Source organism: Akebia trifoliata, chromosome 3 (genome assembly GCF_017979445.1).
Source record: "Akebia trifoliata isolate Shusen 1 chromosome 3, ASM1797944v1, whole genome shotgun sequence".
Classification (NCBI taxonomy): Eukaryota; Viridiplantae; Streptophyta; class Magnoliopsida; order Ranunculales; family Lardizabalaceae; genus Akebia; species Akebia trifoliata.
Genome location: NC_141377.1, coordinates 46,627,860 through 46,655,715, shown reverse-complemented (window position 1 = coordinate 46,655,715; position 27,856 = coordinate 46,627,860). Strand labels below are relative to the sequence as shown.

At 36.0% G+C, this 27,856-nt stretch overlaps 3 protein-coding genes and 2 pseudogenes across 23 annotated transcripts; all 5 read right to left on the bottom strand.

The window, feature by feature from the left end:
• Positions 1–1,483: 1,483 nt before the first annotated feature.
• Positions 1,484–5,109, bottom strand: LOC147407417 (protein NRT1/ PTR FAMILY 8.2-like). Its single transcript, XM_086432840.1, has 5 exons — positions 4,965–5,109; positions 3,784–3,898; positions 3,443–3,660; positions 2,729–3,288; positions 1,484–2,446 (listed from the first exon to the last, which is right to left on the bottom strand). The coding sequence occupies exons 1-5, from the start codon at positions 5,043–5,045 to the stop codon at positions 1,588–1,590; spliced, it is 1,833 nt and encodes a 610-aa protein (XP_086288966.1). The 5' UTR covers positions 5,046–5,109; the 3' UTR covers positions 1,484–1,587.
• A 2,957-nt stretch (positions 5,110–8,066) lies between these two features.
• On the bottom strand, positions 8,067–9,736 carry LOC147407416 (protein NRT1/ PTR FAMILY 8.2 pseudogene; annotated as a pseudogene).
• A 1,674-nt stretch (positions 9,737–11,410) lies between these two features.
• LOC147407415 (protein NRT1/ PTR FAMILY 8.1-like) lies at positions 11,411–13,866 on the bottom strand. The gene is made up of 4 exons (XM_086432839.1): positions 13,742–13,866; positions 13,401–13,618; positions 12,690–13,249; positions 11,411–12,398 (listed from the first exon to the last, which is right to left on the bottom strand). The coding sequence occupies exons 1-4, from the start codon at positions 13,809–13,811 to the stop codon at positions 11,540–11,542; spliced, it is 1,707 nt and encodes a 568-aa protein (XP_086288965.1). The 5' UTR covers positions 13,812–13,866; the 3' UTR covers positions 11,411–11,539.
• A 4,557-nt stretch (positions 13,867–18,423) lies between these two features.
• On the bottom strand, positions 18,424–20,264 carry LOC147407414 (protein NRT1/ PTR FAMILY 8.2 pseudogene; annotated as a pseudogene). Its single transcript, XR_015175722.1, has 2 exons — positions 19,834–20,264; positions 18,424–19,298 (listed from the first exon to the last, which is right to left on the bottom strand). The product of XR_015175722.1 is annotated as a protein NRT1/ PTR FAMILY 8.2 pseudogene (transcript).
• Positions 20,265–21,585: 1,321 nt separating this feature from the next.
• On the bottom strand, positions 21,586–26,663 carry LOC147407413 (uncharacterized). 20 transcript variants are annotated; one of them, XR_015176785.1, is made up of 7 exons: positions 26,129–26,322; positions 25,706–25,919; positions 24,801–24,869; positions 22,885–23,028; positions 22,644–22,716; positions 22,497–22,540; positions 21,586–22,150 (listed from the first exon to the last, which is right to left on the bottom strand). XR_015176785.1 is itself a non-coding variant. In XM_086435970.1 (7 exons), exons 3-6 carry the CDS (start codon positions 25,763–25,765, stop codon positions 22,657–22,659), a joined length of 333 nt encoding a protein of 110 aa, XP_086292096.1. In that variant the 5' UTR covers positions 25,766–25,919; positions 26,129–26,191; positions 26,334–26,663; the 3' UTR covers positions 21,586–22,540; positions 22,644–22,656. The 20 variants fall into 20 exon arrangements, 11 of the variants coding, with proteins under 11 accessions (XP_086292096.1, XP_086292105.1, XP_086292104.1 ...); XR_015176792.1 differs by having other exon boundaries at positions 21,586–22,540; positions 22,885–22,931; positions 23,019–23,098; positions 26,129–26,320; XR_015176791.1 differs by lacking the exon at positions 22,497–22,540 and having other exon boundaries at positions 22,885–22,931; positions 23,019–23,120; positions 26,129–26,319.
• Positions 26,664–27,856: the final 1,193 nt, after the last annotated feature.

Here is a 27,856-nt window from a genome sequence, read left to right as displayed (position 1 = left end):
ATGAGGATATAAAAAGTATAATAATGCTAATTATACGTCCATTGAAATTTCAATTTCTAAACATGTCACGAGAAAACTTTTTTCTAAATCTGAAAAACTTTACACTTTTGGAGATTAGTGGGACTGTACTCATGCGAGGCGGCAAAACTTCAATCAATGTGTCTCCTTTAAAAGGTTAGGTAAGGTAGTATTAAGTTATTAACTGATCCCAAGAGCACAAATCTTATAGTTAGTGTGCGAAATCATTGCCATTTATTCCATTTGTTTTTCCCATGTTGGCTTCCTCTTTTTCTAACCTTTATTTAAAATGATTAAGGGGCCTATGATGTAAGCCAAGAAAAGATACCTATTTGTTTACTCTTGACAGAAATGTTGAAACAAAGTCAATTAGTCTGGTTAATTTTCCAACATAAATGTTGTAATTAACGTTACCTAAATTTATCATGGGTTTTGTTAACTTGTTCCCATGTTAAAGAGCATTTAAAACACTTTGAAAATAAGCATTTGAGTGTGTTTTTGGTGAGTCCAACTTTGAAACGGACAGCCCACTTCAAAATGTGAAGGAACCCCTCTTGTTACATGACATATGGTGTTTTGAATTTATTTCACATCTTATATTTTTGTCAAAATTTGAAATATCATATTGAAAATGTCACGTGTAATTTAATGGAGAGGGTTCTTTCCACAATGTAGAAATAAAAAACTTATATTTGACAGATCAAGACCATCAAATTTCATAAAATTCGACGAATCAAGAAGTCAAAATTTTCATTGTCAATTTTTTTATTTTATTTTTATGGATCAAAACTGTTAAATTAATGGAGGATTGGAGAAATTTGATGGCTCTAAGCCATCGAATTGAAGAACATCAAAATTTTCAATGGCTATGAGCTTTCAAAATTCAATTTAAAAAATTTGTGAGCTTTGGCCAGTGGAATTTTCTTTCAAAATTTTCAGTTTTCACATGGTGTTCAAAATTTTGAAGTGGACTGTCCACTTCAAAGTTTTTTCTGTTTTTGTTAGGATTTTTTATTTTATTTTTGAGGACAGAGGCATAAGTTAACAAGAACGATTTATTATTCTTTGGACTACTCTAGCTTCAACCCATGATTGAGGTGAAATGATTGAAATAAGAGGAAGAATAAAGATTTCCTAGAGATAAGAATGGACCTTTTAATTAAAGATTAGTACAATTTTATCTAAGAGTATATTTTTCTTAAGAATCCCGAGGATCTTAATCATTTGTACAAGGGAGAGCTGCAACGAGGGGTGAGGCAAGTGTTTTCCTTATTCTTAGTATCTTAAATGCAATGAAGCAATTCATTTTACTATTTTTTGGCATAAAAAAAAAAAATTCTTCCACAATTTTCAACTATGACTCACGAATCTTCATGGCCGATTGATAAACGTGGGATACTTCATTAATTATTTTTTCTTAAATCATCATTAAGTAGTTCCACATAACACATTTTGTCTAAAATTTAGAAGGTCGCATAGAATTGTAAAGGACAATTACAAATTTGTTCAAATTATAGCTTAAGGACAATTACAAACAACAAAAGTAATAAATTTCAGTTACACACCATACTATTTCTCTATAGCACCCTGTCCTTCAATTCCACCATCCAAATCGACAAACTCTGCTTCTATTACACTACAACCAACATTATCCCTACCCTTGAAACGCCAAGCAACCAACAAATATATCAAGAAATTAATGGCATTAATGGCCGTCAACACCCAATAGAAGTAATCGAGCCGACTTTGATTCAAATTGTTCCTAAACCACCCTTTATCTTCACCACCCGTGGCTTTTTGCAAGATTTTAACAATTGCGGTACTCAACCAACTCCCAATCCCAATCTCACTAAGGAACATTGCACTACTAATGCTTCGAGTCCCATCAGTTGCTTCATCGTAGAAAAACTCCAATTGTCCAACATATGTGAACACTTCCGCACTACCCATGAGGAAGAATTGGGGGAGAAGCCAAAATAAACTCATGGACTTTGGGTTATAATGATCTCTCCTTTTCTTTTCAACTAATGCAGCCGAAATCAGGGAGAATATAGACAAGAATAAACCAACACCCATTCGTTGTAGTGAGGTTATGCCACGTCGATGCCCAGTGTAGTGACGAAGGATTGGAACCATCCATCTTTCATAGATGGGAACAAGGATGAGAGCATTGATGGCGCTGAAGACGGGTACGGAGCCAGCAGGGATGACAAAATTTGGGCCAAGTTTTCGGTCCATGATGAGGGCTTGGCTAATGAAGAAAGTAGAAAGTTGGGCAAATGAGATGGAGATAGCTATGGTTGATGCCCACACGGGTAGAACTCTTACAAAGCATTTGAATTCTTCTACTTGGGTTATTGTGCAAAGTCTCCAACGGTTTCTAGTATTATCTTCATGATCCGTTATAACGGCTGCCTTGTCCAAGAATCTGTTAAACGAAAAAATAAAATAAAAAACTAAACGGTTAATTAACGGCAATTCATAACCAGGTGTATCTATACATATCTAGTCTTATATATATTGTCCCATGTATGATAAGAGGTTATGATGATGGCATTGATCCATTATAAATGAGTCAGTGGGCCTAATGATTTTTCCACGTGATGCACATAGGAAACCTGGAGTTGTGTAACTATCCAACTCCCTGGAATACAAAGCAAGAGTAGGGTTGATAAGTAATGACAACGTAATTAGCCATACTTAAACCCACCTGTATTGTGAGGTGTGGCGAAGTTTTCGAGCACCAAAGATATCAGACTCTTTGGTCTTGACCTCATAAAGATCAGCTTCTCGTCCAACCTCCACTCCTCTCCAATGGTTCCTCACAGAAACCACACCAACCTGTATGAACCTTGTAAATGCACTCCCCATGGGTTTCTGGTACCTATAAAATGGTACCCCCATGCCTAGAATAACGATCGAGCAGAACATCGCAATTGTTGGGACCCCCAACCCCCAACCCCAACCTACATTCGCTTGTACATAAACTAGAAGTGTAATGCCCAAGATTGCTCCCATGTTGATGGCAAAGAAGAACCAGTTGAAGAAAGAGTACTTCTTTTGGACCTCTTTTTCGTCTGCTTCATCGAATTGGTCAGCTCCCAACGATGACACACATGGTTTTATCCCACCTGTTCCTAGCGCAATTAAGGCCAATGCACAGTAGAGGAAGGCTGTCTGGCTATTTGATGCTGGTTTGCAAACTCGGCCAAGGCATGGAGGTGGGCGTAGGCTGTCTATGGAAGCTGAGAGTGTTAGCAGGACCATTCCCTGAAAATGGGATGTGAGCAAACATATGCCTAAATTCTCCCAGATGACCAAAAGTAGGCTCAAATTCAATATGTTAAATTAATGAGGGAAATAAGTTTTAGAAAAAAAAAAAACATATAAGTAGATTATAAGAGTACTTAATCTTTCCACTTACCACAGCATAGATGCAAGAGAAGATGATGATGGTTTTAAATCGGCCCAAATAAGCATCAGCGAGGAAGGCTCCGAGAAGGGTAAGAACATAGGCAGCCCCAATCCAGTCGGTAACGTGTGTAGCTGCATTAGGCAGAGACTGGTGCATCTCTATTACCAAATAAGATACCATGTTCACCGCCACTGCGAAAAATGCCAACCTCTCTGCCACCTCGTTCACTGCCAACCCATTCACCACACTTACTATCTATCACCTTAAATAAAAATTCCACAAGTATAACAACCGAAGAATAAAATTAAGAGAGACAAAGTGGAGCTTGGAAAACAAGAAAAATATTGAACCTATGATGAATGGAGATGCCTTCCATCCTCCTGTTTTTCGCTTATCTGCAATTCTCCCTCGAAAGTCCACGCAACCATTACTCGCCAATGTTGTGGACGAAGGCTGACCATCCTCCTTATGTACACATTAATTATTCTCTCTCAATATGTGATTAGAAATTAAAAGGATAATTTAAGGTGTTTGATTGTAAGTTTTTATTTTGAAACCATAGATAAAACTACCAAGATTTATTAAGAAGTTAGCATCCTCGAATATTTTTCATTTCCAATAATAATACTCATAGATTTTTTGTTTTTTTAGTGAGTCAATGGAACCCAAGCCTATATAAAACAAATGCAACGGTAAATGTACATGGTACTTAACCATCTAAGGGTTGGTGAGATTGCCAAGATCACTTCTCAAAGCAGTAGAGGTCTTGAGTTTGAATCCCCCCTAAAGGCATTTATCCCAAAAATTACTTAATGCGTGTGAGTGGTGGGGGCTGCACTTGCCCCAAGGATTAGTCGTGTGCTCTAAGAGGCCTTGATACCTCTTAACCCCTGTTTCTCCCAACGCCCCCTCCCCCCGAAAAAAAAAGAAAAAAGAAAAATGTTGATATTCTAACTAGAAAGTCTTCACTTGGTCAATACTCGGCTAATGTGTTACATACTCGAAACCATAGATTTGTTTCCTCAGGACAAACAAATGCACATCTTTTATGTGGATTTGCATTTGTGTATTCGGAAGAAACAGATCTGGAATTTGTGTCCATAAGACATCAGCCGAGTATTGACCAAGTGAAGACTTTCTAGTTATAAAATCATTATTCAAAAAGAAAAGTACTTGGTAGTTCCCTCACGAACAATCACACCCACAAGATTTAAGATATCTATCAGATCAACTACAATTCTACTCCAATGAACTTTAATTTGGGCATAATTGCAAACATGGTTTAAAATATCAAAATGTATCGGAAGATATGTATTGGTATCGGCTAAGACCAATACGAAACATTGACCCTGAAACATTGAATGTTTCGGGAATGTATTGGTTTGTATTGAATGCATTAGCCGATAACATATCAGTTTTTTCAAACCAATATGATCTTTTAAACCATGATTGCAAATATATCTTTTCCAGATAACACAGTTATTTATAGATAAAAAATAAGAGAATTATATGCCCAAATCACTCGACGTACCTTTTCATTTTGTTCCTGGGATTTTCCAATTCCATCCATGGGTGAATGAGAGGACCTGTGTTGTGGCTCAATTCCATTCATGGAGGCTATGCGTGTGCAAGAAGCTCTATTCAATGAAGAGGAGACTCACTCAAGACCTGTTCTACTAAAAATACACTGATATGGGTTGTTAGTTAGATAAGCACTACTAATTATAGAGACTCAAACACCGGCATAATTGTTGGTACATTTTACTTGTTTTGATTAAACAGTTTGATTTGTTTGTGTTTGGAGTAGGGGTGTCAATGGATAGCCGAAATCCGAATTCGAATTCGAAAATTCGGATATTATCCGAAATTTTCGGATATCAGATTCGGATTCGGATAGTTTTGAATATCCGATAACGTTTCGGATACGGATATCGATAAATTCGATTCGATAATATCCGATCCGAAATCAATAAAATAAATACCTTTTTATTTTAATTTTAAAATCGAATAAACTTCTCATTCGTTAGGGTTAGAAGTTCTTAGAGAAGCTGAACTTCAAGTTCTGTCGAAAAACACTCGGACAGCTCGCGGTGAAGCACAGATCAACAGTTGTGTCGTCGTCTTCAACGATCTCAGGCTGCGGCTCAGCTTAGCTCTTCCTCTTCATCGCGGCGTCGCCTCGCGACCTCAACCCCTCACAGTCACGATCCCAGGCAACGGCTCAGCCCCTCATCGCCTCACCTCATCCTCACGACTTCAACAGTTCAAACCCTCGCTATCGCGGCCTCACCTTCGACATCGGCATCGGCATCTGCGTCGGCTCACATTGGGTTTGTTTTCTGCTCTATTTTCTGTCTCCTCTTCAGACCTTTGCCATCAGCGTCGGCGTTGGCTCACCTTCGATTAATTTTCGGATAAATTTCAGATAGTTTTCGAATCGGATAATATCGAATATCCGATAATTTTTTCGGATACGAATTCGAATATTAGTTACTGATATCCGATCGGATTCGGATTCGAATTCGGATATCACTAAAAAAATTTTGACTTCGGATTCGGATATATCACTATCCGATCGGATATCTATCCGTTGACACCCCTAGGTTGGAGGTATGTGAGAGTTCATTAGTTGAAAGATGGCCCATTAATCCAACTTTTGATAATTAAAAAGACGTTGATGTTAGGAATGGTTGGTGTAGGAGCACTTAAAATTGCTGTCCAAACATTTGGATTTGGTCATATTGATACAAACTAAGCTTCTTATCTTAAGTCTCAAGTAGGTTGCAATCCACTTGAGAATCTCAATTGACTATTTCTAGGATTCAAGCAAATTTTCATCAATTGAGTCATTTTTTGAGATAGCCAAGAATTATGTTAATTAGTCAATCGATCATATTTATCAGATTACATCTAAGTCGTTCGATCTTTGTGATTACTAAAGATTCTGATCCAAAGTCGTAACTCATTTTCAAAGTGCAGGCCCTGTGTTTCTGGAGTTGGATTCCAACCCAACTACAGATTGCCTTTGCATGCCACCTGGCACTTTTTTTTGAAGAATCCACCCACTGATCCATGCATTTTGAGCTCGACACTTTTTCCTCATGTTGTACAAATAATCAAATGTTCAGATTACAATCAGTGGTTGACCATCTGTTCCTAAACTCTTACGTGTTTTAACGAATGCCACGTGGATATAAGCCAATTAATGATTGATGGCCATGACTATTTATTTATTTTTGATTCAGTTAAATCCTTAAGAAATTGACCCATAATAATCCACATTGTTTTTTATCCCCTTCCCCATGAACTTTTCTTTCATCCATCCTGCAGGATTGATTCAGCTGACGATAAGGCTTGGACTTGATGATCTTTTTTTCAATTTTTAGCTCTCAATTAAATTTTGAGGTTTAAAAAGTTTTATTCAAGGGCAAAGAAAAAATATAAAATCTTCCACAAAAAATCTATGATTTTACTGAAATAATCAGCAAGTATTGAATTAATATTCTCAAGCAGCCCATATTTTCCATGGACCACTTCTGTGATATTATATTCAGAAATTTTTAGAAAATTTGGCAAATTTTGTGGAGAAAATAACTTAACACAACCTAACATAGGGGTTTATTTCTAAATAATCCTTAAATTTTAATAGTTCATTAGTAAAAGAATTCTTTCTTAATGGCCCTTGAACCTCAACTCATTATAATGGTTTTGAATTACACATAGTTAGGTTTTCCAATGGCGATTGCTATCATTTCCGATGATTTTTTTATGGTGAATATTTAGATATACTTTTTTAAAAATTTATTTTGACGATTTAGAAATAATAATAAAAAAATAAAAAATAAAAAATAAATAATAAAATTGAGATTCTATATTTTTTTATGATTATGTCGAATTTTGATGTTTTGATTCAAGCGTTTCTTTCACAGCTATATATGATATATGCATTTTGGGTATTTTGAAGTGATTTACCCAATATCAAAGTCGGAAAAAAAAATCTGGATCACATTTACAGTGTCAACATTTTTATTGTTTAACACACCACTTAGTATTAAATTCACTACTTTTAATTGTTTAGTTCAACATTTTTATTGTCGAGTTCAACAATTTTTTTTATGAATATATTGTCGAACTCAACAATAATTAAATGACTTAAAAGTATCGTGTTTATCAATAATATAACAATATCATCAAGTTCAATAATATTAATATTTTGATGGACGCAACTCTTTTAAGTCATGTTTAATCATTGTCAAAAAGTGGTAAGTTCGATATTAAAATTATTGAACTAAACAATAAAAAGTGGTGAGCTCAACGATAATAAACTATAAAGAAATAATATTTTTACTAAATGGACGCCCAAAACCTAGGAATTATTTAGAAAGAAACCCCTCCACTAGGATCGTAATTAAGTAATTTTTCCTAAAATAAAGTAGCACAACAATTAACAAATAAGTATAGTAGAAATTTTCTGACCCAAATCAAGCAATTCACTTGGGTGATACTCGGATTAAGTAAAAGCAAAATTATTCGGATATGATTTTATCTAGTAGAATCAGAATTAGATCCGGATCCATATAAAAAAATGGATCTATATATATAGATCTGGCCCATTTTAAGCCCCAACGCCATACTATCTCTTTATAGCACTATGCCCTTCAATTATGTAATCCAAATCAACCAACCCTGCATTTCTCACACTACTACTAACATAATCCCTCCCCTTGAAACGCCAAGCAACCAACCAGAATATCAAGAAATTAATAGCATTAATAACTGTCAACACCCAGTAGAAGTAATCGAGCCGACTTTGATTCAAATCGCTCCTCAACCACCCTTTATCTCCACCACCGGTGGCATTCTCCAAGATCGTAACAATTGCGGTACTCAACCAGCTCCCAATCCCAATCGCAGTAAGGAAAATTGAGCTACTAATGCTTCGAGTCCCATCGGTTGCTTCATGATAGAAAAACTCCAATTGTGCAACATATGTGAACACTTCGGCAGTACCTAAGATGAAGAATTGGGGGACAAGCCAGAACGCGCTAATAGGCATTGTCTTAGAATGATCTCTCCTCTTTTTTTCAACTAATGCGGATGAAATCATGGAGAATATAGACAAAAATAGACCAAGACCCATTCGTTGTAGGGCAGTCAGGCCACGTTGATGGCCAGTGTAGTGTCGAAGGATAGGAAGCATCCATCCTTCATAGATGGGGACAACGATGAGACCATTGCTGGCATTGAAGATAGTAACAGAGCCAGTAGGGATGACAAAGTTTGGGCCGACTTTTCGGTCCATTATCGCTGCTTGGCTAATGAAGAAGGTATGGAGTTGAGCAAATGCAATGTAGAAGGCTATGGTTGATGCCCATACAGGTAGAATCCTAATGAAGGATTTAAATTCTTCCACTTGGGTTACTGTACAAACTCTCCAACGGTTAGTAGTGTTGGCTTCAGTGTCCTTTATAACAGCTGCCTTGTCTAAGAACCTGTTAATTAAACGGGAAAAAAATGAACTTTTAAACGGTTAATTAACGACATTAACGGCTATTTAAGATGAGCAAGACACTCAGACTAGCCTGACTAACTTAGGAAGACTTTAAAACTTACTAGGGGTCGTGAGCTCAAAATATTGTGGCATCCAAAAACATGATCCCGTGCCACAGGATAAAGGATAAAATTTTAAGAGAAGAAATCTTTTTTATCAAGTTATTTTTCACAGTTGAGTTTTACTTTTAAATTTGGAAATTCGGTAACCATGCAATTTCAACATCTTAGATGAAGTTGGAAAAAAATTCTTTTTGATATATATATATATATATATTTTCAATATATATATTATATATATTTTCAATATGAGTTTTTTCATTAAATCTAGAAGGCTGTGGTGTTGGATTGCTAATGTGGTTATCCGTGTGGGCTGTAATGATTTTGTCATGTGGTGCTAAAAGAAAAGCTGGAGTTGTGTAGTAACCCAACTCCCTAGAGTAGAAACCTAGAGTTGGATTGATTAGTGATAACAACATAATTAATCATACTTAGTTAGACCCACCTGTACTGTGAGGTGTGGCAAAGTTTTTGAGCACCCTTTATATCAGACTCTTTAGTCTTGACCTCATAAAGATCTATTTCTCGTCCAACCTCCACTCCTCTCAAATGATTCCTCACAGAAGCCACACTAACCTGAAGAAACCTTTTGATGGCACTCCCCATGGGCTTCTGGTGCCTATAAAATGGCATACCGATGAGTAAAATAACAATGGAGCTGAACATCGCAATTGCCAAGATTCCGAACCCCATCCCCAACCTATCTTCACTTGTACATAAATTTGTAGTGTAATACCCAAGAGTGATCCCATGTTATGGCAAAGAAAAACCAGTTGAAGAAAGAATACTTCTTGCGGGCCTCTTTTTCATCCTCTTCATCGAATTGGTCGGCTCCAAATGATGATATATATGGAACCGTGGCTCTCGAGAAAATCGAAGGAAAGAATAAGAATCATTTAATTCTTTGAGATAAAATGTGATGACAAGGATATAAAAAGTATAATTAATGTTAATTATGCGTGGATTGAAATTTCAATTTCTAAACATGTCACGAGAAACCTTTTTTCTAAATCTGAAAAACTTTACACTTTTGAAGATTAGTGGGACTGTACTCATGCGAGGCGGCAAAACTTCAATCAATGTGTCTCCTTTAATTTAAAATAAGATTAGGTAAGGTAGTATTAAGTTATTAACTGATCCCAAGAGCACAAATCTTATAGTTAGTGTGCGAAATCATTGCCATATATTCCATTTGTTTTTCCCATGTTGGCTTCCTCTTTTTCTAACCTTTATTTAAAATGATTAAGGGGCCTATGATGTAAGCCAAGAAAAGATACCTATTTGTCTACTCTTGACAGAAATGTTGAAACAAAGTCACTTAGTCTGGTTAAATTTTCCAACATAAATGCTGTAATTAACGTTACCTAAATTTATCATGTGTTTTATCAACTTGTCCCCATGTTTAAGGAGCACTTAAAACACTTCGAAAATAAGCATCTGAGTGTGTTTTTGGTGAGTCCAACTTTGAAAAGGGCAGCCCGCTTCAAAATGTGAAGGAGCCCCCCTTGTCACATGACATACGGTGTTTTGAATTTATTTCACGCCTTACATTTTTGCCAAAATTTGAAATACCTCATTGAAAATATCAGTTGTAATTCAATGGAGACGGTTCCTTCCACAATGTGAAACAAAAAAGTTTATATTTGACGGTTCAAGACCATCGAATTTCATAAAATTCGACGAATCAAGAAATCAAAATTTTCATTGTCAAATTTTTTTTTTGATGAATCAAAACTGTTAAATTAATGGAGGATTGGAGAAATTTGTTGGCTCTAAGCCATTGAATTGAGGAACATCAAAATTCTCAATGTTTATAAGCCTTCAAAATTCAATTTAAAAAAATTGTGAGCTTTGGCCAGTGGAATTTTCACATGGTGTTCAAAATTTTGAAGCGGATTGCCCACTTCAAAGTTTTTTTCTGTTTTTGTTAGGATTTTTTATTTTATTTTTGAGGACATAGGGCATAAGTTAATAAGACCCATTTATTATTCATTAGGACTACTCTAACTTCGACGCATGATTGAGGCGAAATGATTGAAATAAGAGGAAGAATAAAGATTTCCTAGAGATAAGAATTGACCTTTTAATTAAAGATTAGTACAATTTTATCTAAGAGTATATTTTTCTTAAGAATCCCGAGGATCTTAATCATTTGTACGAGGGAGAGCTGCAATGAGGGGTGAGGCAAGTGTTTTCCTTATTCTTAGTATCTTAAATGCAATGAAGCAACTCATTTTACTATTTTTTGCCATAAAAAAAAAAATCTTCAACAATTTTCAACTATGACTCACGAATCTTCATGGCCAATTGATAAATGTAGGATAATTCATTAATTATTTTTTCTTAAAGCATCATTCGGTAGTTCTACATAATACATTTTGTCTAAAATTTAGAAGGTCGCATAGAATTGTAAGGGACAATTACAAATTTGTTCAAATCATAGCTTAAGGACAATTACAAACAAACAAAAGTTATAAATTTCAGTTACACACCATACTATTTCTCTATGGCATCCTGTCCTTCAATTCCATCATCCAAATCAACAAACGCTGCATCTCTTACACTACAACCAACATTATCCCTACCCTTGAAACGCCAAGCAACCAACAAATATATCAAGAAATTAATGGCATTAATGGCTGTCAACACCCAATAGAAGTAATCGAGCCGACTTTGATTCAAATTGTTCCTCAACCACCCTTTATCTTCACCACCCGTGGCTTTTTGCAAGATTTTAACAATTGCGGTACTCAACCAACTCCCAATCCCAATCTCACTAAGGAACAATGCACTACTAATGCTTCGAGTCCCATCAGTTGCTTCATCGTAGAAAAACTCCAATTGTCCAACATATGTGAACACTTCTGCACTACCTATGAGGAAAAATTGGGGGAGAAGCCAAAATACACTCATGGACTTTGGATTATAATGATCTCTCCTTTTCTTTTCAACTAATGCGGCCGAAATCAGGGAGAATATAGACAAGAATAGACCAACGCCCATTCGTTGTAGTGAGGTTATGCCACGTCGATGCCCAGTGTAGCGTCGAAGGATTGGAACCATCCATCCTTCATAGATGGGGACAAGGATGAGAGCATTGATGGCACTGAAGACGGGTACGGAGCCAGCAGGGATGACAAAATTTGGGCCAAGTTTTCGGTCCATGATGATGGCTTGGCTAATGAAGAAAGTAGAAAGTTGGGCAAATGAGATGGAGAGAGCTATGGTTGATGCCCACACGGGTAGAACCCTTACAAAGCATTTGAATTCTTCTACTTGAGTTATTGAGCAAAGTCTCCAACGGTTTCTAGTATTATCTTCATGATCCGTTATGATGGCTGCCTTGTCCAAGAATCTGTTAAACGAAAAAATAAAATAAAAATAAAATAAAAATTAAACGGTTAATTAACGGCAATTCATGACCAGGTGTATCTATACATTTCTAGTCTTATATATATTGTCCCAAGTATGATAGAGGTTATGATGAGGGCATTGATCCATTATAAATGAGTCAGTAGGCCTAATGATTTTTCCACGTGGTGCACATAGGAAACCTGGACTTGTGTAACTACCCAACTCCCTGGAGTACAAAGCTGGAGTAGGGTTGATATGTGATAACAACATAATTAGCCATACTTATACCCACCTGTATTGTGAGGTGTGGCGAAGTTTTCGAGCACCAAAGATATCAGACTCTTTGGTCTTGACCTCATAAAGATCGGCTTCTTGTCCAACCTCCACTCCTCTCCAATGGTTCCTCACAGAAACCACACCAACCTGTATGAACCTTGTAAATGCACTCCCCATGGGTTTCTGGTACCTATAAAATGGTACCCCCATGCCTAGAATAACGATCGAGCAGAACATCGCAATTGTTGGGACCCCCAACCCCCAACCCCAACCTACATTCGCTTGTACATAAACTAGAAGTGTAATGCCCAAGATTGCTCCCATGTTGATGGCAAAGAAGAACCAGTTGAAGAAGGAGTACTTCTTTTGGACCTCTTTTTCGTCTGCTTCATCGAATTGGTCAGCTCCGAACGATGACACACATGGTTTTATCCCACCTGTTCCTAGCGCAATTAAGGCCAATGCACAGTAGAGGAAGGCTGTCTGGCTATTTGATGCTGGTTTGCAAACTCGGCCAAGGCATGGAGGTGGGCGTAGGCTGTCTATGGAAGCTGAGAGTGTTAGCAGGACCATTCCCTGAAAATGGGATGTGAGCAAACATATGCCTAAATTCTCCCAGATGACCAAAAGTAGGCTCAAATTCAATATGTTAAATTGATGAGGGAAATAAGTTTTAGAAAAAAAAACATATAAGTAGATTATAAGAGTGCTTAATCTTTCCACTTACCACAGCATAGATGCAAGAGAAGATGATGATGGTTTTAAATCGGCCCAAATAAGCATCAGCGAGGAAGGCTCCGAGAAGGGTAAGAACAAAGGCAGCGCCAATCCAGTCAGTAACGTGTGTAGCTGCATTAGGCAGAGACTGGTGCATCTCTATTACCAAATAAGATACCATGTTCACCGCCACTGCAAAAAATGCCAACCTCTCTGCCACCTCGTTCACTGCCAACCCATTCACCACACTTACTATCTATCACCTTAAATAAAAATTCCACTAGTATAACAACAGAAGAATAAAATTAAGAGAGACAAAGTGGAGCTTGGAAAACAAGAAAAATATTGAACCTATGATGAATGGAGATGCCTTCCATCCTCCTGTTTTTCGCTTATCTGCAATTCTCCCTCGAAAGTCCATGCAACCATTACTCGCCAATGTTGTGGACGAAGGCTGACCATCCTCCTTATGTACACATTAATTATTCACTCTCAATATGTGATTAGAAATTAAAAGAATAATTTAAGGTGTTTGATTGTAAGTTTTTATTTTGACACCAAAGATAAAATACCAAGATTTATTAAGAAGTTAGCATCCTCCAATATTTTTCATTTCCAATGATAATACCCATAGATTCTTTGTTTTTTAAGTGAGTCAATGGAACCCTAGCCTATATAAAACAAATGCAACGGTAAATGTACATGGTACGTAACCATCTAAGGGTTGGTGAGATTGCCAAGCCACTTCTCAAAGCAGTAGAGGTCTTGAGTTTGAATCCCCCTAAAGGCAGTTATCCCAAAAATTACTTAATGCGTGTGGGTGGAGGGGGCTGCACTTGCCCCAAGGATTAGTCGTGTACTCTAAGGCCTTGATACCTCTATTAACCCCTCTTTGCTCTCTCTCTCTCTCTCTTCTCTCTCTCTCTCTCTCTCTCTCCCCCCCCCCCCCCTCCCAAAAAAAAAAAAAGTGTTGATATTCTAACTAGAAAGTCATCACTTGGTCAATACTCGGCTAACGTGTTACATACTCGAAACCATAGATTTGTTTTTTCAGGATACAAAAATGCACATCTTTTATGTGGATTTGCATTTGTGTATTCCTAAGAAACAGATCTGGATTCTGTGTCCATAACACGTTAGCCGAGTATTGACTGAGTGAAGACTTTCTAGTTATAAAATCATTATTCAAAAAGAAAAGTACTTGGTACTTCCCTCATGAACAATCACACCCACTAGATTTAAGACATCTATCAGATTGACACAAGTACAACTCTACTCCAACGAACTTTAATTGGGCATAATTGCAAACATGGTTTAAAATATTGAAATGTATCGGAAGATATGTATTGGTATCAGCTAAGACCCATACGAAACATTGACCCTGGAACATTGAATGTTTCGGGAATGTATTGGTTTGCATCGAATGCATTGGCTGATACCATAACAGTTTTTTCAATCAATATGATCTTTTGAACCATGATTGCAAATATACCTTTTCCCAATAACACATTTATTTATAGATAAAAAAAAAGAGAATTATACGCCCAAATCACTCAACCTACCTTTTCATTTTGTTCCTGGGATTTTCCAATTCCATCCATGGGTGGATGAGAGGACTTGTGTTGTGGCTCAATTCCATTCATGGAGGCTGTGTGTGCAAGAAGCTCTATTCAATGAAGAGGAGACTCACTCAAGACCTGTTCTAAAAATACACTGATATGGGTTGTTAGTTAAATAAGCACTACTAATTATAGAGACTCAAATTCCGAGCATAAGTGTTGGTATGTTGTCCTTGTTTTGATTAAACAGTTCGATTTGTTTGTGTTTGGAGGTTTGTGAGAGTTAATTAGTTGAAAGATGGCCCATTAATCCAACTTTTGATAATTAAAAAGATGTTGATGTTAGGAATGGTTGGTGTAGGGAGACTTAAAATTGCCGTCCAAACATTTGGATTTGGTCAAATTGATACAAACTAAGCTTCTTGTCTTAAGTTAAGTCTCAAGTAGGTTGCAATCCACTTGAGAATCTCAAAAATCAATCTCAATTGACTATTTCTAGGATTCAAGCAAATTTTCATCAATTGAGTCATTTTTTGAGATAGCCAAGAATTACATTAATTAGTCAATCGATCATATTTATCCGATAGGCCATTATCAGATTACATCTAAGTCGTTTGATCTTTGTGATTACTAAAGATTCTGATTCAAAGTCTTAACTCATTTTCAAAGTGCAGGCCCTGTGTTTCTGGAGTTGGATTCCAACCCAACTACAGATTGCCTTTGCATGCCACCTGGCACTTTTTTTTAGGAATCCACCCACTGATCCATGCATTTTGAGCTTGACACTTGGTGGCTACACCATATATTTTCCTCATGTTGTAAAAATAATCCAAATGGTCAGATTACAATCAGTGGTTGACCATCTGTTCCTAAACTCTTACGTGTTTTATTTTTGATTCAGTTAAATCCTTAAGAAATTGACCCATAATAATCCACATTGTTTTTTATCCCCTTCCCCATGAACTTTTCTTTCATCCATCCTGCAGGATTGATTCAGCTGACCACCCTAAATTCTTGGGATAAGGCTTGGACTTGATGATCTTTTTTTCAATTTTTAACTCTCAATTAAATTTTGAGGTTGAAAAAGTTTTATTCAAGGGCAAAGAAAAAATATAAAATCTTCCACAAAAAATCTATGATTTTACTGAAATAATCAGCAAGTATTGAATTAATATTCTCAAGCAGCCCATTTTTTCATGGACCCCTTTTGTGATATTATATTCAGAAATTTTTAGAAAATTTGGCAAATTTTGTGGAGAAAATAACTTAACGCAACCTAACATAGGGGTTTATTTCTAAATAATCCTCATATTTTAATAGTTCATTAGTAAAAAAATTCTTTCTTAATGGCCCTTGAACCTCAACTCATTATAATGGTTTTGAATTACACATAGTTAGGTTTTCCAACGGCGATTGCTATCATTTCCGATGATTTTTTTTATGGTGAATATTTACATATACTTTTTTAAAAATTTATTTTGACGATTTAGAAATAATAATAAAAAAATAAAAAATAAAAAACAAAATTGAGATTCTATACTTTTTTATGATTATGTCGAATTTTGATGTTTTGATTCAAGCGTTTCTTTCACATCTATATATGATATATGCATTTTGGGTATTTTGAAGTGATTTACCCAATATCAAAGTCGGAAAAAAAAATCTGGATCACATTTACAGTGTCAAGTTCACCACTATTTATTGTCTAGTTCAACATTTTTATTGTTTAACACACCACTTAGTATTAAGTTCACTACTTTTAATTGTTTAGTTCAACATTTTTATTGTCGAGTTCAACAATTTTTTTATGAATATATTGTCGAACTCAACAATAATTAAATGACTTAAAAGTATCGTGTTTATCAATAATATAACAATATCATCAAGTTCAATAATATTAATATTTTGATGGACGCAACTCTTTTAAGTCATGTTTAATCATTGTCAAAAAGTGGTAAGTTCGATATTAAAATTATTGAACTAAACAATAAAAAGTGGTGAGCTCGACGATAATAAACTATTAAGAAAGAATATTTTTACTAAATGGACGCCCAAAACTTAGGGATTATTTAGAAAGAAACCCCTCCATTAGGATCGCAATTAAGTAATTTTTCCTAAAATAAAGTAGCACAACAATTAACAAATAAGTATAATAGAAATTATCTAACCCAAATCAAGCAATTCACTTGGGTAGAATCAGAATTAGATCCGGATCCATATAAAAAAATTGGATCTATATATATATAGGGAAATGTTCAGCAACAAACATATATATATATATAGGGTCCCGTTCAGCACCCTAAGTTTTACCACACACTTTAACAAACGCGTTTTGTCCTACATGGGTTAGAAGTTTCGGAATGGGCTGATTTTTGGTGAGGATGATCTCTATGGTGAGGAGATCATCCTCACCAAAAATCAGCTCATTCCAAAACTTCTAACCCCATAAAAAATGATTTACAAAAAAGGACGGTTCACGATTTTTCAACTTGTAAATATGGGGCTAAACATTTCGGAATGAGCTGATTTTTGGGGAGGATGATCTTCTAATCATAGAGATCATCCTCACCAAAAATCAGCCCATTCCAAACCTTCTAACCCATGTAGGACAAAAAACGTTTGTTAAAGTGTGTGGTAAAACTTAGGGTGCCGAACATTTCCCATATATATATGGGTCCCGTTCGGCACCCTAAGTTTTACCACACACTTTAACAAACGCGTTTTGTCTTACATGGGTTAGAAGTTTCAGAATGAGCTGATTTTTGGTGAGGATGATCTCTATGGTGAGGAGATCATCCTCACCAAAAATTAGCTCATTCCAAAACTTCTAACCCCATCAAAATTGATTTACTAAAAATGGACGGTCCACGATTTTTCAACGTGTAAACATGGGGCTAAACATTTCGGAATGGGCTGATTTTTGGGGAGGATGATCTTCTAATCATGGAGATCATCCTCCCCAAAAATCAGCTCATTCCAAAACTTCTAACCCATGTAGGACAAAAAACGTTTGTTAAAGTGTGTGGTAAAACTTAGGGTGCTGAACATTTCCCTATATATATATAGGGAAATGTTCAGCACCCTAAGTTTTACCACACACTTTAACAAACGTTTTTTGTCCTACATGGGTTAGAAGTTTTGGAATGAGCTGATTTTTGGTGAGGATGATCTCCATGATTAGAAGATCATCCTCCCCAAAAATCAGCCCATTCCGAAATGTTTAGCCCCATGTTTACACGTTGAAAAATCGTGGACCGTCCATTTTTAGTAAATCAATTTTGATGGGGTTAGAAGTTTTGGAATGAGCTGATTTTTGGTGAGGATGATCTCTATGGTGTAGAGATCATCCTCACCAAAAATCAGCTCATTCCGAAACTTCTAACCCATGTAAGACAAAACGCGTTTGTTAAAGTGTGTGGTAAAACTTAGGGTGCCGAACGGGACCCATATATATATATATAGATCTGGCCATTTTAAGTCCTAACACCATACTATCTCTTTATAGCACTATGTCCTTCAATTATGTCATCCAAATCAACCAACCCTGCATTTCTCACACTACTACTAACATAATCCCTCCCCTTGAAACGCCAAGCAACCAACAAGAATATCAAGAAATCAATAGCATTAATGACTGTCAACACCCAGTAGAAGTAATCGAGCCGACTTTGATTCAAATCGCTCCTCAACCACCTTTATCTCCACCGCCAGTGGCATTCTCCAAGATCGTAACAATTGCGGTACTCAACCAACTCCCAATCCCAATCGCAGTAAGGAAAATTGAACTACTAATGCTTCGAGTCCCATCAGTTGCTTCATAATAGAAAAACTCCAATTGTGCAACATATGTGAACACTTCGGCAGTACCTAAGATGAAGAATTGGGGGACAAGCCAGAACACACTAATAGGCATTTTCTTAGAATGATCTCTCCTCTTTTTTTCAACTAATGCGGATGAAATCATGGAGAATATAGACAAAAATAGACCAAGACCCATTCGTTGTAGGGCAGTCAGGCCACGTTGATGGCCAGTGTAGTGTCGAAGGATAGGAAGCATCCATCCTTCACAGATGGGGACAACGATGAGACCATTGATGGCATTGAAGATAGTAACAGAGCCAGTAGGGATGACAAAGTTTGGGCCGACTTTTCGGTCCATTATCGCTGCTTGGCTAATGAAGAAGGTATGGAGTTGAGCAAATGCAATGTAGAAGGCTATGGTTGATGCCCATACAGGTAGAATCCTAATGAAGGATTTAAATTCTTCCACTTGGGTTACTGTACAAACTCTCCAACGGTTTGTAGTGTTGGCTTCAGTGTCCTTTATAACAGCTGCCTTGTCTAAGAACCTGTTAATTAAACGGGAAAAAAATGAACTTTTAAACGGTTAATTAACGACATTAACGGCTATTTAAGATGAGTAAGACACTCAGACTAGCCTGACTAACTTAGGAAGACTTTAAAACTTACTAGGGGTCGTGAGCTCAAAATATTGTGGCATCCAAAAACATGATCCCGTGCCACAGGATAAAGGACAAAATTTTAAGAGAAGAAATCTTTTTGAACAAGTTATCTTTCACAGTTGAGTTTTACTTTTAAATTTGGAAATTCAGTAGCCATTCAATTTCAACACCTTGGATGAAGTTGGAAAAAAATTCTTGTTGATATATATATATATATATTCAATATGAGTTTTTTCACGAAATCTAGAAGGCTGTGGTTTTGGATTGCTAATGTCGTTATCCGTGTGGGCTGTAATGATTTTGCCATGTGGTGCAAAAAGAAAAGCTGGAGTTGTGTAGTAACCCAACTCCCTAGAGTAGAAACCTAGAGTTGGATTGATTAGTGATAACCACATAATTAATCATACTTAGTTAGACCCACCTATACTGTGAGGTGTGGCGAAGTTTTCGAGCACCCTTTATATCAGACTCTTTAGTCTTGACCTCATAAAGATCAATTTCTCGTCCAACCTCCACTCCTCTCAAATGATTCCTCACAGAAGCCACACTAACCTGAAGAAACCTTGTGAAGGCACTCCCCATGGGCTTCTGGTGCCTATAAAATGGCATACCGATGACTAAAATAACGATGGAGCTGAACATCGCAACTGCCGAGATTCCGAACCCCCATCCCCAACCTATCTTCACTTGTACATAAACTTGTAGTGTAATACCCAAGAGTGATCCCATGTTGATCGCAAAGAAAAACCAGTTGAAGAAAGAGTACTTCTTGCGGGCCTCTTTTTCGTCCTCTTCATCGAATTGGTCGGCTCCAAATGATGACGCACACGGTCTTATCCCTCCGATACACATAGCCTTTGTCTCTCTCTCTCTCTCTCTTTATAAGATCTTGGCCCTCTCCACTCATTGTCAATTGATTTTAAGTTGGACCCCCAAATTTATCATGATATCATCACTCAGATTATATCTCCAAGTATTTTAGCCTAGTCTTGCCCACAAGTGCGGGCCTGACTTTAGTCCCATATCAAACACTCATTATTTTTATCTCTCTCTTTATAAGCTCCTAAGCCTCTCCACGCATTGCCAATTGATTTTGAGTTAGGGCCAAATGAGTCCCATTAAATTTGAGGAAGAATTTAGGGCCCAAAAGCACTGTTCTTTTGATTCTAGTAAAAATGAAGAGCTTCTATTGGTACCGCAACTTTTACTCATTACACCCTTATTTTTTAAATTATTTATCACACCCCCAAATAAAGATTAAATCACATTTTTCATTACAAAGGTTCAGCTCAAATTATAATCTCAACATTACAGAACTTTCTAGCACTCATTCAAACAATAACAGTAGCTGTTTACATTTATGATTAGGCTCATATAGAATCCTAAAACCCAAAAACAGGAATCTAATAAAAAACAATAAAGCTTATATTGGCACACTAACTTTCATTTATTCTTAATCTTAAGCATTCACTTATTTCCTTGATTTTTAATTGGGGTGTAATAAGTAAAAGATGGGGTGCCAATAACAGCTCCTTAAAAGTGGGAAGCCAAAAATATGCCCAAAACAGTTGCTGCCCAAATTATGTGTATGTGTTTGTCAACAACACCCGTAAATAATCCCTGTATTTTGGTCACACAGTTGAACCGATCTCTCGTCATTGTGAGAGCCAAGAAGGGCCCAGGCCCACCTCAATGTTTTTTTTTTTTCATTAGAAATACCCCTACACTACAAGAAAACAGAGATATAGCGACGGCCGAGACCCTCGCTATATCTTTCAAAGTCCGACGCTACTTCCGTTATCGATGGCCAAAGTGATCGTTGCTGCTCGTCGGTATAACTGAAGTCGCTATATCTTTCTGCGACGACCACCATTACAATGACTGTCGCTATAGGCATTTTTTTAAGGAAATTCTTTTTTTTGAGAAAACTTTTTTTGCTGATAGAAAATAAGGTTATAGCGACGATCATGTTTGACCCTCGCTATAGGGTTTCAATTTCAAAAAAAATTATATTGGCAAAATAATTCCCTATGAAAAAAATTAAAACAAAAAGGATAAATTTCAATAGTTTCCAAAGTAAAACTCAAAAATAGAGAATCCAAAGGTGGAGAGCGAGAGAGAGAGAGAGATATTCTTGGATTTTCAGATCTGAGTGGAGTTCTTGGCTTACCTCTTTTCTTTCTCTCCTTCTCGTCTCTGTTTTTCCCCAAAACGTCCGACTGATGGAACATTTTGATTTTGAATGCTTTTGAAATAAAGCCCTTGACCTCGGTCTCCTTCCAAAGACCACTTATTTAAATAACCCCCTCACTGTTTTGGTAAATATTTGAGATACCCTTTTGTTTTCAAACTGATGAATGCCCTTGACCTTGATCTCCTCCCAAAGACCATTATTTAAATAACCCCCTCTTTGTTTTCGTAAATATTTCAAATACCCTTTCGTTTTCTAATCGATGACATGCACCCAGACCTTGGTCTCCACTGGAAGATTTGTTTTTGAATACATCAAATGTATACATTATATCAAAATGTATAGGTATAGTTTCAGTTTCTAAAAAAAACCCGAAACATTGAAACAATACGAGATTTTAGACCATGGGTTGACCATCTCCATCTTCTTATGCATTAACAGTCCTACCATGGAAGAGGCTACAACTTCATCTCTTCGTCCTCACTAAAAGTCCTCTTGTTAATCCTTGGATCTAGCTGGTTAAACCATCTTAACCCACAACTTTTCCCTACAAAAAAAATCCCAAAAGGAATACCATAAATAACCATCAAACCAAAGCATCGATTCCATGATGAATCAAGACTCAAAATTCAAAACAGAGGATTGGGAACTCAAAATCTTCATTTCCTAACCCAAAAAAATAAGGAAAATAAGTTAGGATTTTCAATTCTTTGAAGTTACTACAACTATTATTTTATGGCTTGTCTTGAAATTCATAGCATGCTTTGAATTCAAAATCTAATGAACTTTCTTATAGCTTCAACAAATATATAATTTTACAAAGCGATGTTTCGATGTCTTCTTCATAATACGCTAAGGACATTGATCTTGGAGGGCTGTATGCAGATAAACACCTTCATCCTTTATAATATGTAGAAGCTATTCATTGAATGCCCTCCTAAAGAGAAAATTAATCCATAAAATCCATCAAATTGAAGATTTTAGTTAACCGGTGTTTAACTAGTAAGAAATTCAAATTGAATTATTTTAGAGAAGCATACATGTTTAACTTATCTAATACAGAGAAACAACAAACATCTCGAACTTATCTCCATCGTTCACACCCACGAAACACTACAAAATCGGAACCAATTCAGCCATATAAGCAATGATATTTCTGCATTCCCCATCCGCTTTCATGCATCTCAATAATGATATTTCTGTATGTGCCAAACATCCCTACAATTATAGAAAGGGACACATTCATCATGTAGAGAACAAGATCAAGTGTAAATCTCATACCTGAACATTGTTGTATTGCCACAGCTTATGAACCCCATAATCCACAACTTGCACCCAAGAAACCAATCCATCAGTTTCACCAAACAAACATGCAAGGAAAAAATCAATCTCAGAAAATGAGGACATCTCTACACCTTTCACCTGCTATCCAAACCAAGACCACAAAAGCTAGTATGATTGTTTGTGATGGGATCTCTTCATCAAGGAGCTCATCCTATAAAAAATCCAGCTAGTATCTATGAAATTTGAGGTATCAAGGTGTTAGTGGTAGCATAAAATCACTACACAATATAAATGCAATTTGCAATAGAATAAGTGGATCAATGGCAAACTAGTTTAGAGAGTCTAACAAACACAAGGCATTTATAATTCAAGAGTGAAGACTAGACCAAGAGCATGCCATGTTAAATGCTACAAAATACATTGCACAAAATAAGCTCGACCTTTAGAAAGGGAGCACGTGGGATTTGAAGCAAAAAAATCTAACTTGTAGAAGGCGGAACTTCCAATTTCTTGCCACTTGTGATACAAGTCTGGGAATAAATGGAAGCAGAGACACTAAATGATTTTCAGAGTGCTTAATTTACTAGATCATGTATTACCAAAAATCTGGAAAAGAAGATAATAACAATGGTTATTATGAAGATGACAAGATGAAATCGCGCTATATTTCGCCTCTTGTCGTAATTTAGAACATCAAATTAAGTTCCATAATGTTTATACTAGTTAGTAGACTATAATGTACAGTTCTGACAATGGTGGTTCAAGGTGAGCTTATTTTGTTAGTAGTGGCAGCAAGAGGCTGCAAGTGTGAGAAAGCAGTATAGTATATATACATCATTAGTCCTGCTTTCTATCTATTTAGAAAAGATTGTTGGTTCAATTAGACATATCTAATTGGCTCATTTTCCCCTCTTGGAGATGAGAAAGGCATAAGGGTCACCAAATAGACTGACACACAGGTAAGCTTGTGGTATGTGCACTATTAATGACATGCCATTGTAAACCCCAAGAATACTAGAAAAGTTTCCAATACTTGGATATGTTCGATACTTGACATCATCCAGAACTCAGTCTTCTCTCGACAACTCAAAACTAGGTGTTTCTATCCCACCTGTTAACAAAGACACCACTAATGAATCAAAGACAATGTCTTGCACCAATCTCTATTTTGATAACGTACCAGGCAGCATCATACTTATTACCTAGTATGATTCTCATATTATTTCTATAATGGAGTGACCCTTGACACACTAATCTCATCTTGAGTGCTTGATAAATATTTGAAATTTGGTTCCTTAGTGTCTAGCCCCTTCTGTCAACATAATAGGTAGATTTTCAGCAACAACATGGTCACATCTAAAAACAAAATCCTCAATAGATAGCCCTTTAAACTCTTCAAGGACTAAAAACCATTGAATAAGAGCCCCATAATGCAAAATACAATTTTGTGAAGACCTTACTCTTCATCTGTGAACACGTTTTTTTTAAATATGCCAAATTAATTGCATAAGAAAGAAATATCACCAAGAAACATAATACATCTTTAACAAAACAGGACATAATCCAGTGAATATAAGTGGGTAAAGAAAGATCCCCAAATCTTCCATGCCAAGTTGCAATGAAGAAGGAACATACTCAACGCTAACATTCCACAATGAACAAACGTTCATAACAATCTAGTAATGGGTAAATAAAAATATCCATTTCTGTAATTCTACCCAAAGAAGCCAGACCAAGCAAGAAAGCAATTAGTTTTCCTTGGATATGGATTCCACTTCCAAGTCAAAACTAGTTTGATATGAACCTATTGAGTTGGGAGTGATCAGGAAGTAACATGTTAACAGATGGAGCATAAAGAAGAGAAACCCCTTTGAGAGAGTTAAGTGGGTGTTAGCATAGTTTGGTTAACTTACCTGAGTCCCACTATTGGGTGCATCCAACAACACCTGATCTACAGAGTTTAGCCCCAAGACCTTGGGAAGCTGGCACAAAAAATCACATGCCATCAATTCACATGAATCCATGAAAATTTTGTGGAACTTCAGATAGGATAGAAATAACCATCGTACTGGTGAAATCAAGAGTTCTCAACTACAATCTTATAGATGGTAACTTCAAATATTTACAATAAGATCAAACAATACAGTAGCAACATTTAATTATAAAGATTGCCAAGGATCCAAATTAGAATATCATTCTCATTTAAAAAAAAAAAACATTATAGGCATTTAAAGATTTTGAATCACCGTAGTGAATCACATTCTTGTGAGACATTGTCCAAGGGAAGTGCTTACAAAATTGAACACTTATAGAAAACCATTCTCCTTTAATAACTGAAAATTTGGAAACTGCAACATAAATTTTATTATTCTTTAAATTTTCTTTTATTGGTTTCTCTTCTTTTCAGACTCATGACCCATCCAAGGGATCAAAAAGTCACATAAATGTTAAAAGCTAACTTGCTTATGACACCTAATTTAGCAAAATTCACAAACAAAAGAGTGCAGTAATGACCAAATTAGGGGTCAAATAATTTCTTCAAAAAAAAAAAAGAAGAAGAAGCAAATGATCCAATAATTTCTTTACAAGAATGGCCTTTTAAACTAAATGATGTATATAAAGCTGAAAGGCTACCAAAATCCGTAGTTTTCCAAGAAAGGAAGCAATTATAAGACTGGGCAAATCATGACTAAGTGTTCAAACTCTAATATGTGGAATTTGAAAAGAATGTAACCACTCAAGTTAATAAAAACCAAAATTTGAATCTACCCGAACAAGATACAAAATGCAAAGAAGAAAATTAAAGCTATAAACTTACATCTGTCAAGAGTCTTGTAAAAAACTCCATTTTCTGAGGTTGTTGTAGTTTGTAAAACATGTTGTAATTCCCAGTAAAACAAGCAAAAGATGGAGATGATTCTCGAAACAACAGCGAAGAAAGCTTCAGTTGTACGTTGTAATTCCCACAAAACTCGCCTTCTTCGAACTAAAGCTCTTCCCACAAAAAATAAAAAAATTGTACCCCAAAAATCCTGCATCATTGTCAACAAACAAATATTTGAAACACACTTCAGAAATAAAAAAGGGTGCAAAACTCACCAAAGAATCTCCCAAAACCAACATGTTCAGATTCATCAAACCCTAGCAAAACTCAAGAAACTCTCCATCAAAGATCTTACGATCATGAATAGTGCTATTGAAGAAACGATTTCAAATCAATTATCAGTAAAACTCTTCTCACCTTAGTTAATATCAAGCTCGATTCAACAATGGAAACTAGAGAAATTTCGTTAAAATTGACAATCTGAAAAACCAAACCAGCTCAACTACTACGAATCAATAAAATAATGAATAAGAAAATAAAATCCAATAAAATTGAAATCTCGAAACCCTAGATCTAATTTGTAGTATGAAAGATCGAGAGAGAAAATGTTGGAGAGTTTTACCTTCTTTTTCCCTTAATTTTCCTCTACGATGTTGAAATATAGAGGAAAGAGAACTGAAACTAAAAACAGGGAAGGGGGAAGTCGAGAGTTTATGTCATATAAATGCCCTATAGCTACGGCCAAGTTTAATCGTCGCTATAGGATAATTTAGCGACAGTAAGCAAGAGTGGCCGTTGCTGAATGCACATACAACGACAACCAAAGAAATTTCCATGATAAAGACTTAAATCTGTTACGACGATCGAGTGAAAAGCCGTCGTTAAATGAGTCTATAGTGGCGGTCAAGACATTACTGTCGCTAAATCTTGTCGCTACAAGTGATATTTCTTGTAGTGCTAGCCAGTAGGGATGCATATTGGATTGGGTAAATCTGAGAACCGAACCAATTCGAAGCCTTTTGGATTGGATTGGTTCGGATTGAACATGATTTGGTTTGGGTACAGATTGTATATTAAAAAATCCGATTGAGTTGTTCGGTTCCGGATTATGGGTATAATAGAACCGAACTAATCTGAAGTATCTATTATAATATATATATATATGTTATGTAGAGGTAACTCATCAAAGTCTTCAACTTTATCTCCTCTATTTTTTTCTAATAAAAACTCATAAAAAATGTACACAAATCTCTCTCTCAACTCTCAAATGAATCAACCCATTTATGGAAAAACTTTTTCAAAGAATTTAATTCCTTATTTTTTTTACGATAATCTTTATGCCGTATTTGTTAGATGAATACTATACGAACTTAGGCTTGGATACGTTAATTTACCATTTATGGATTAGTTTCTTCACTAATTCATCCAAAATACCAATTTTAAAATTGTAATTTTTTTTAGTCTCATTAAGCTTCCTCTAATTTTCAATTTTCATTGATTTCAGTCAAAATTTAATCATAAAATCATTTTCATTTTAAAAATAGGCATTATTTATGATCTAATCCAAAGGGTTCCTCTTTTGAAAGAAAAAATACTAGTTTTCCTATTTTGAAAGTATGAGAACTGAGAACCGATCCGAACCAATCAAAACCAAGGTTGGTTTAGATTGGTTCGGTTCTATAGGGTAATTGGATTGGTTCGGTTCCAAATTTATAGAACCGATCATGTTTGGTTCGGTTCCAATTTTGCTAAAATCCGAACCAATCCGAACCATGTGCACCCCTACTAGCCAGTTAAGTTACCCGTGTTTTGTAGCCCTTTGACAAGATCCCTTTGATGGTGTTGCCCCCTCCCACCATGCATATTTAAATTTTTTGCCCCTTCCCATGTTTTTTGGTGATTTAGAAATCCATCCATCTTTTTTATGAATATTTGAGATACCCCACTTAAGTTTAAATTGATGACATACCCACTTTGACCTTATTGCCCCCCGCCCACACAATTTGTTTGTTTTTTTTTTTTTTTTGAGTGATTAAATACCTTTATCAAATGGGTAAATATTTAAGATACCCCAATGTTTTCGAATAGATGACATGCTCCTCCGATCTTGTTCTTCTTTACTATTGTAACATAAAATGGTCTAAA

Coding starts and splice junctions, on each gene's coding strand:
- LOC147407417 (XM_086432840.1), bottom strand. CDS start 5,045: ATGAATGGAATTGAGCCACAACACAGGTCCTCTCATTCACCCATGGAT. Junction 3,661..3,783: donor GGCATCTCCATTCATCATAG/GTTCAATATTTT, acceptor ATGGGTTGGCAG/TGAACGAGGTGGCAGAGAGG. Junction 3,289..3,442: donor TCTCTTGCATCTATGCTGTG/GTAAGTGGAAAG, acceptor TCCCATTTTCAG/GGAATGGTCCTGCTAACACT.
- LOC147407415 (XM_086432839.1), bottom strand. CDS start 13,811: ATGGACTTTCGAGGGAGAATTGCAGATAAGCGAAAAACAGGAGGATGG. Junction 13,619..13,741: donor GGCATCTCCATTCATCATAG/GTTCAATATTTT, acceptor ATGGGTTGGCAG/TGAACGAGGTGGCAGAGAGG. Junction 12,399..12,689: donor CGCCACACCTCACAATACAG/GTGGGTATAAGT, acceptor TTCGTTTAACAG/ATTCTTGGACAAGGCAGCCA.
- LOC147407413 (XM_086435970.1), bottom strand. CDS start 25,765: ATGTTTTACAAACTACAACAACCTCAGAAAATGGAGTTTTTTACAAGA. Junction 23,029..24,800: donor CACCCAATAGTGGGACTCAG/GTAAGTTAACCA, acceptor TGGTTTGGATAG/CAGGTGAAAGGTGTAGAGAT. Junction 22,717..22,884: donor GGCAATACAACAATGTTCAG/GTATGAGATTTA, acceptor CCGATTTTGTAG/TGTTTCGTGGGTGTGAACGA.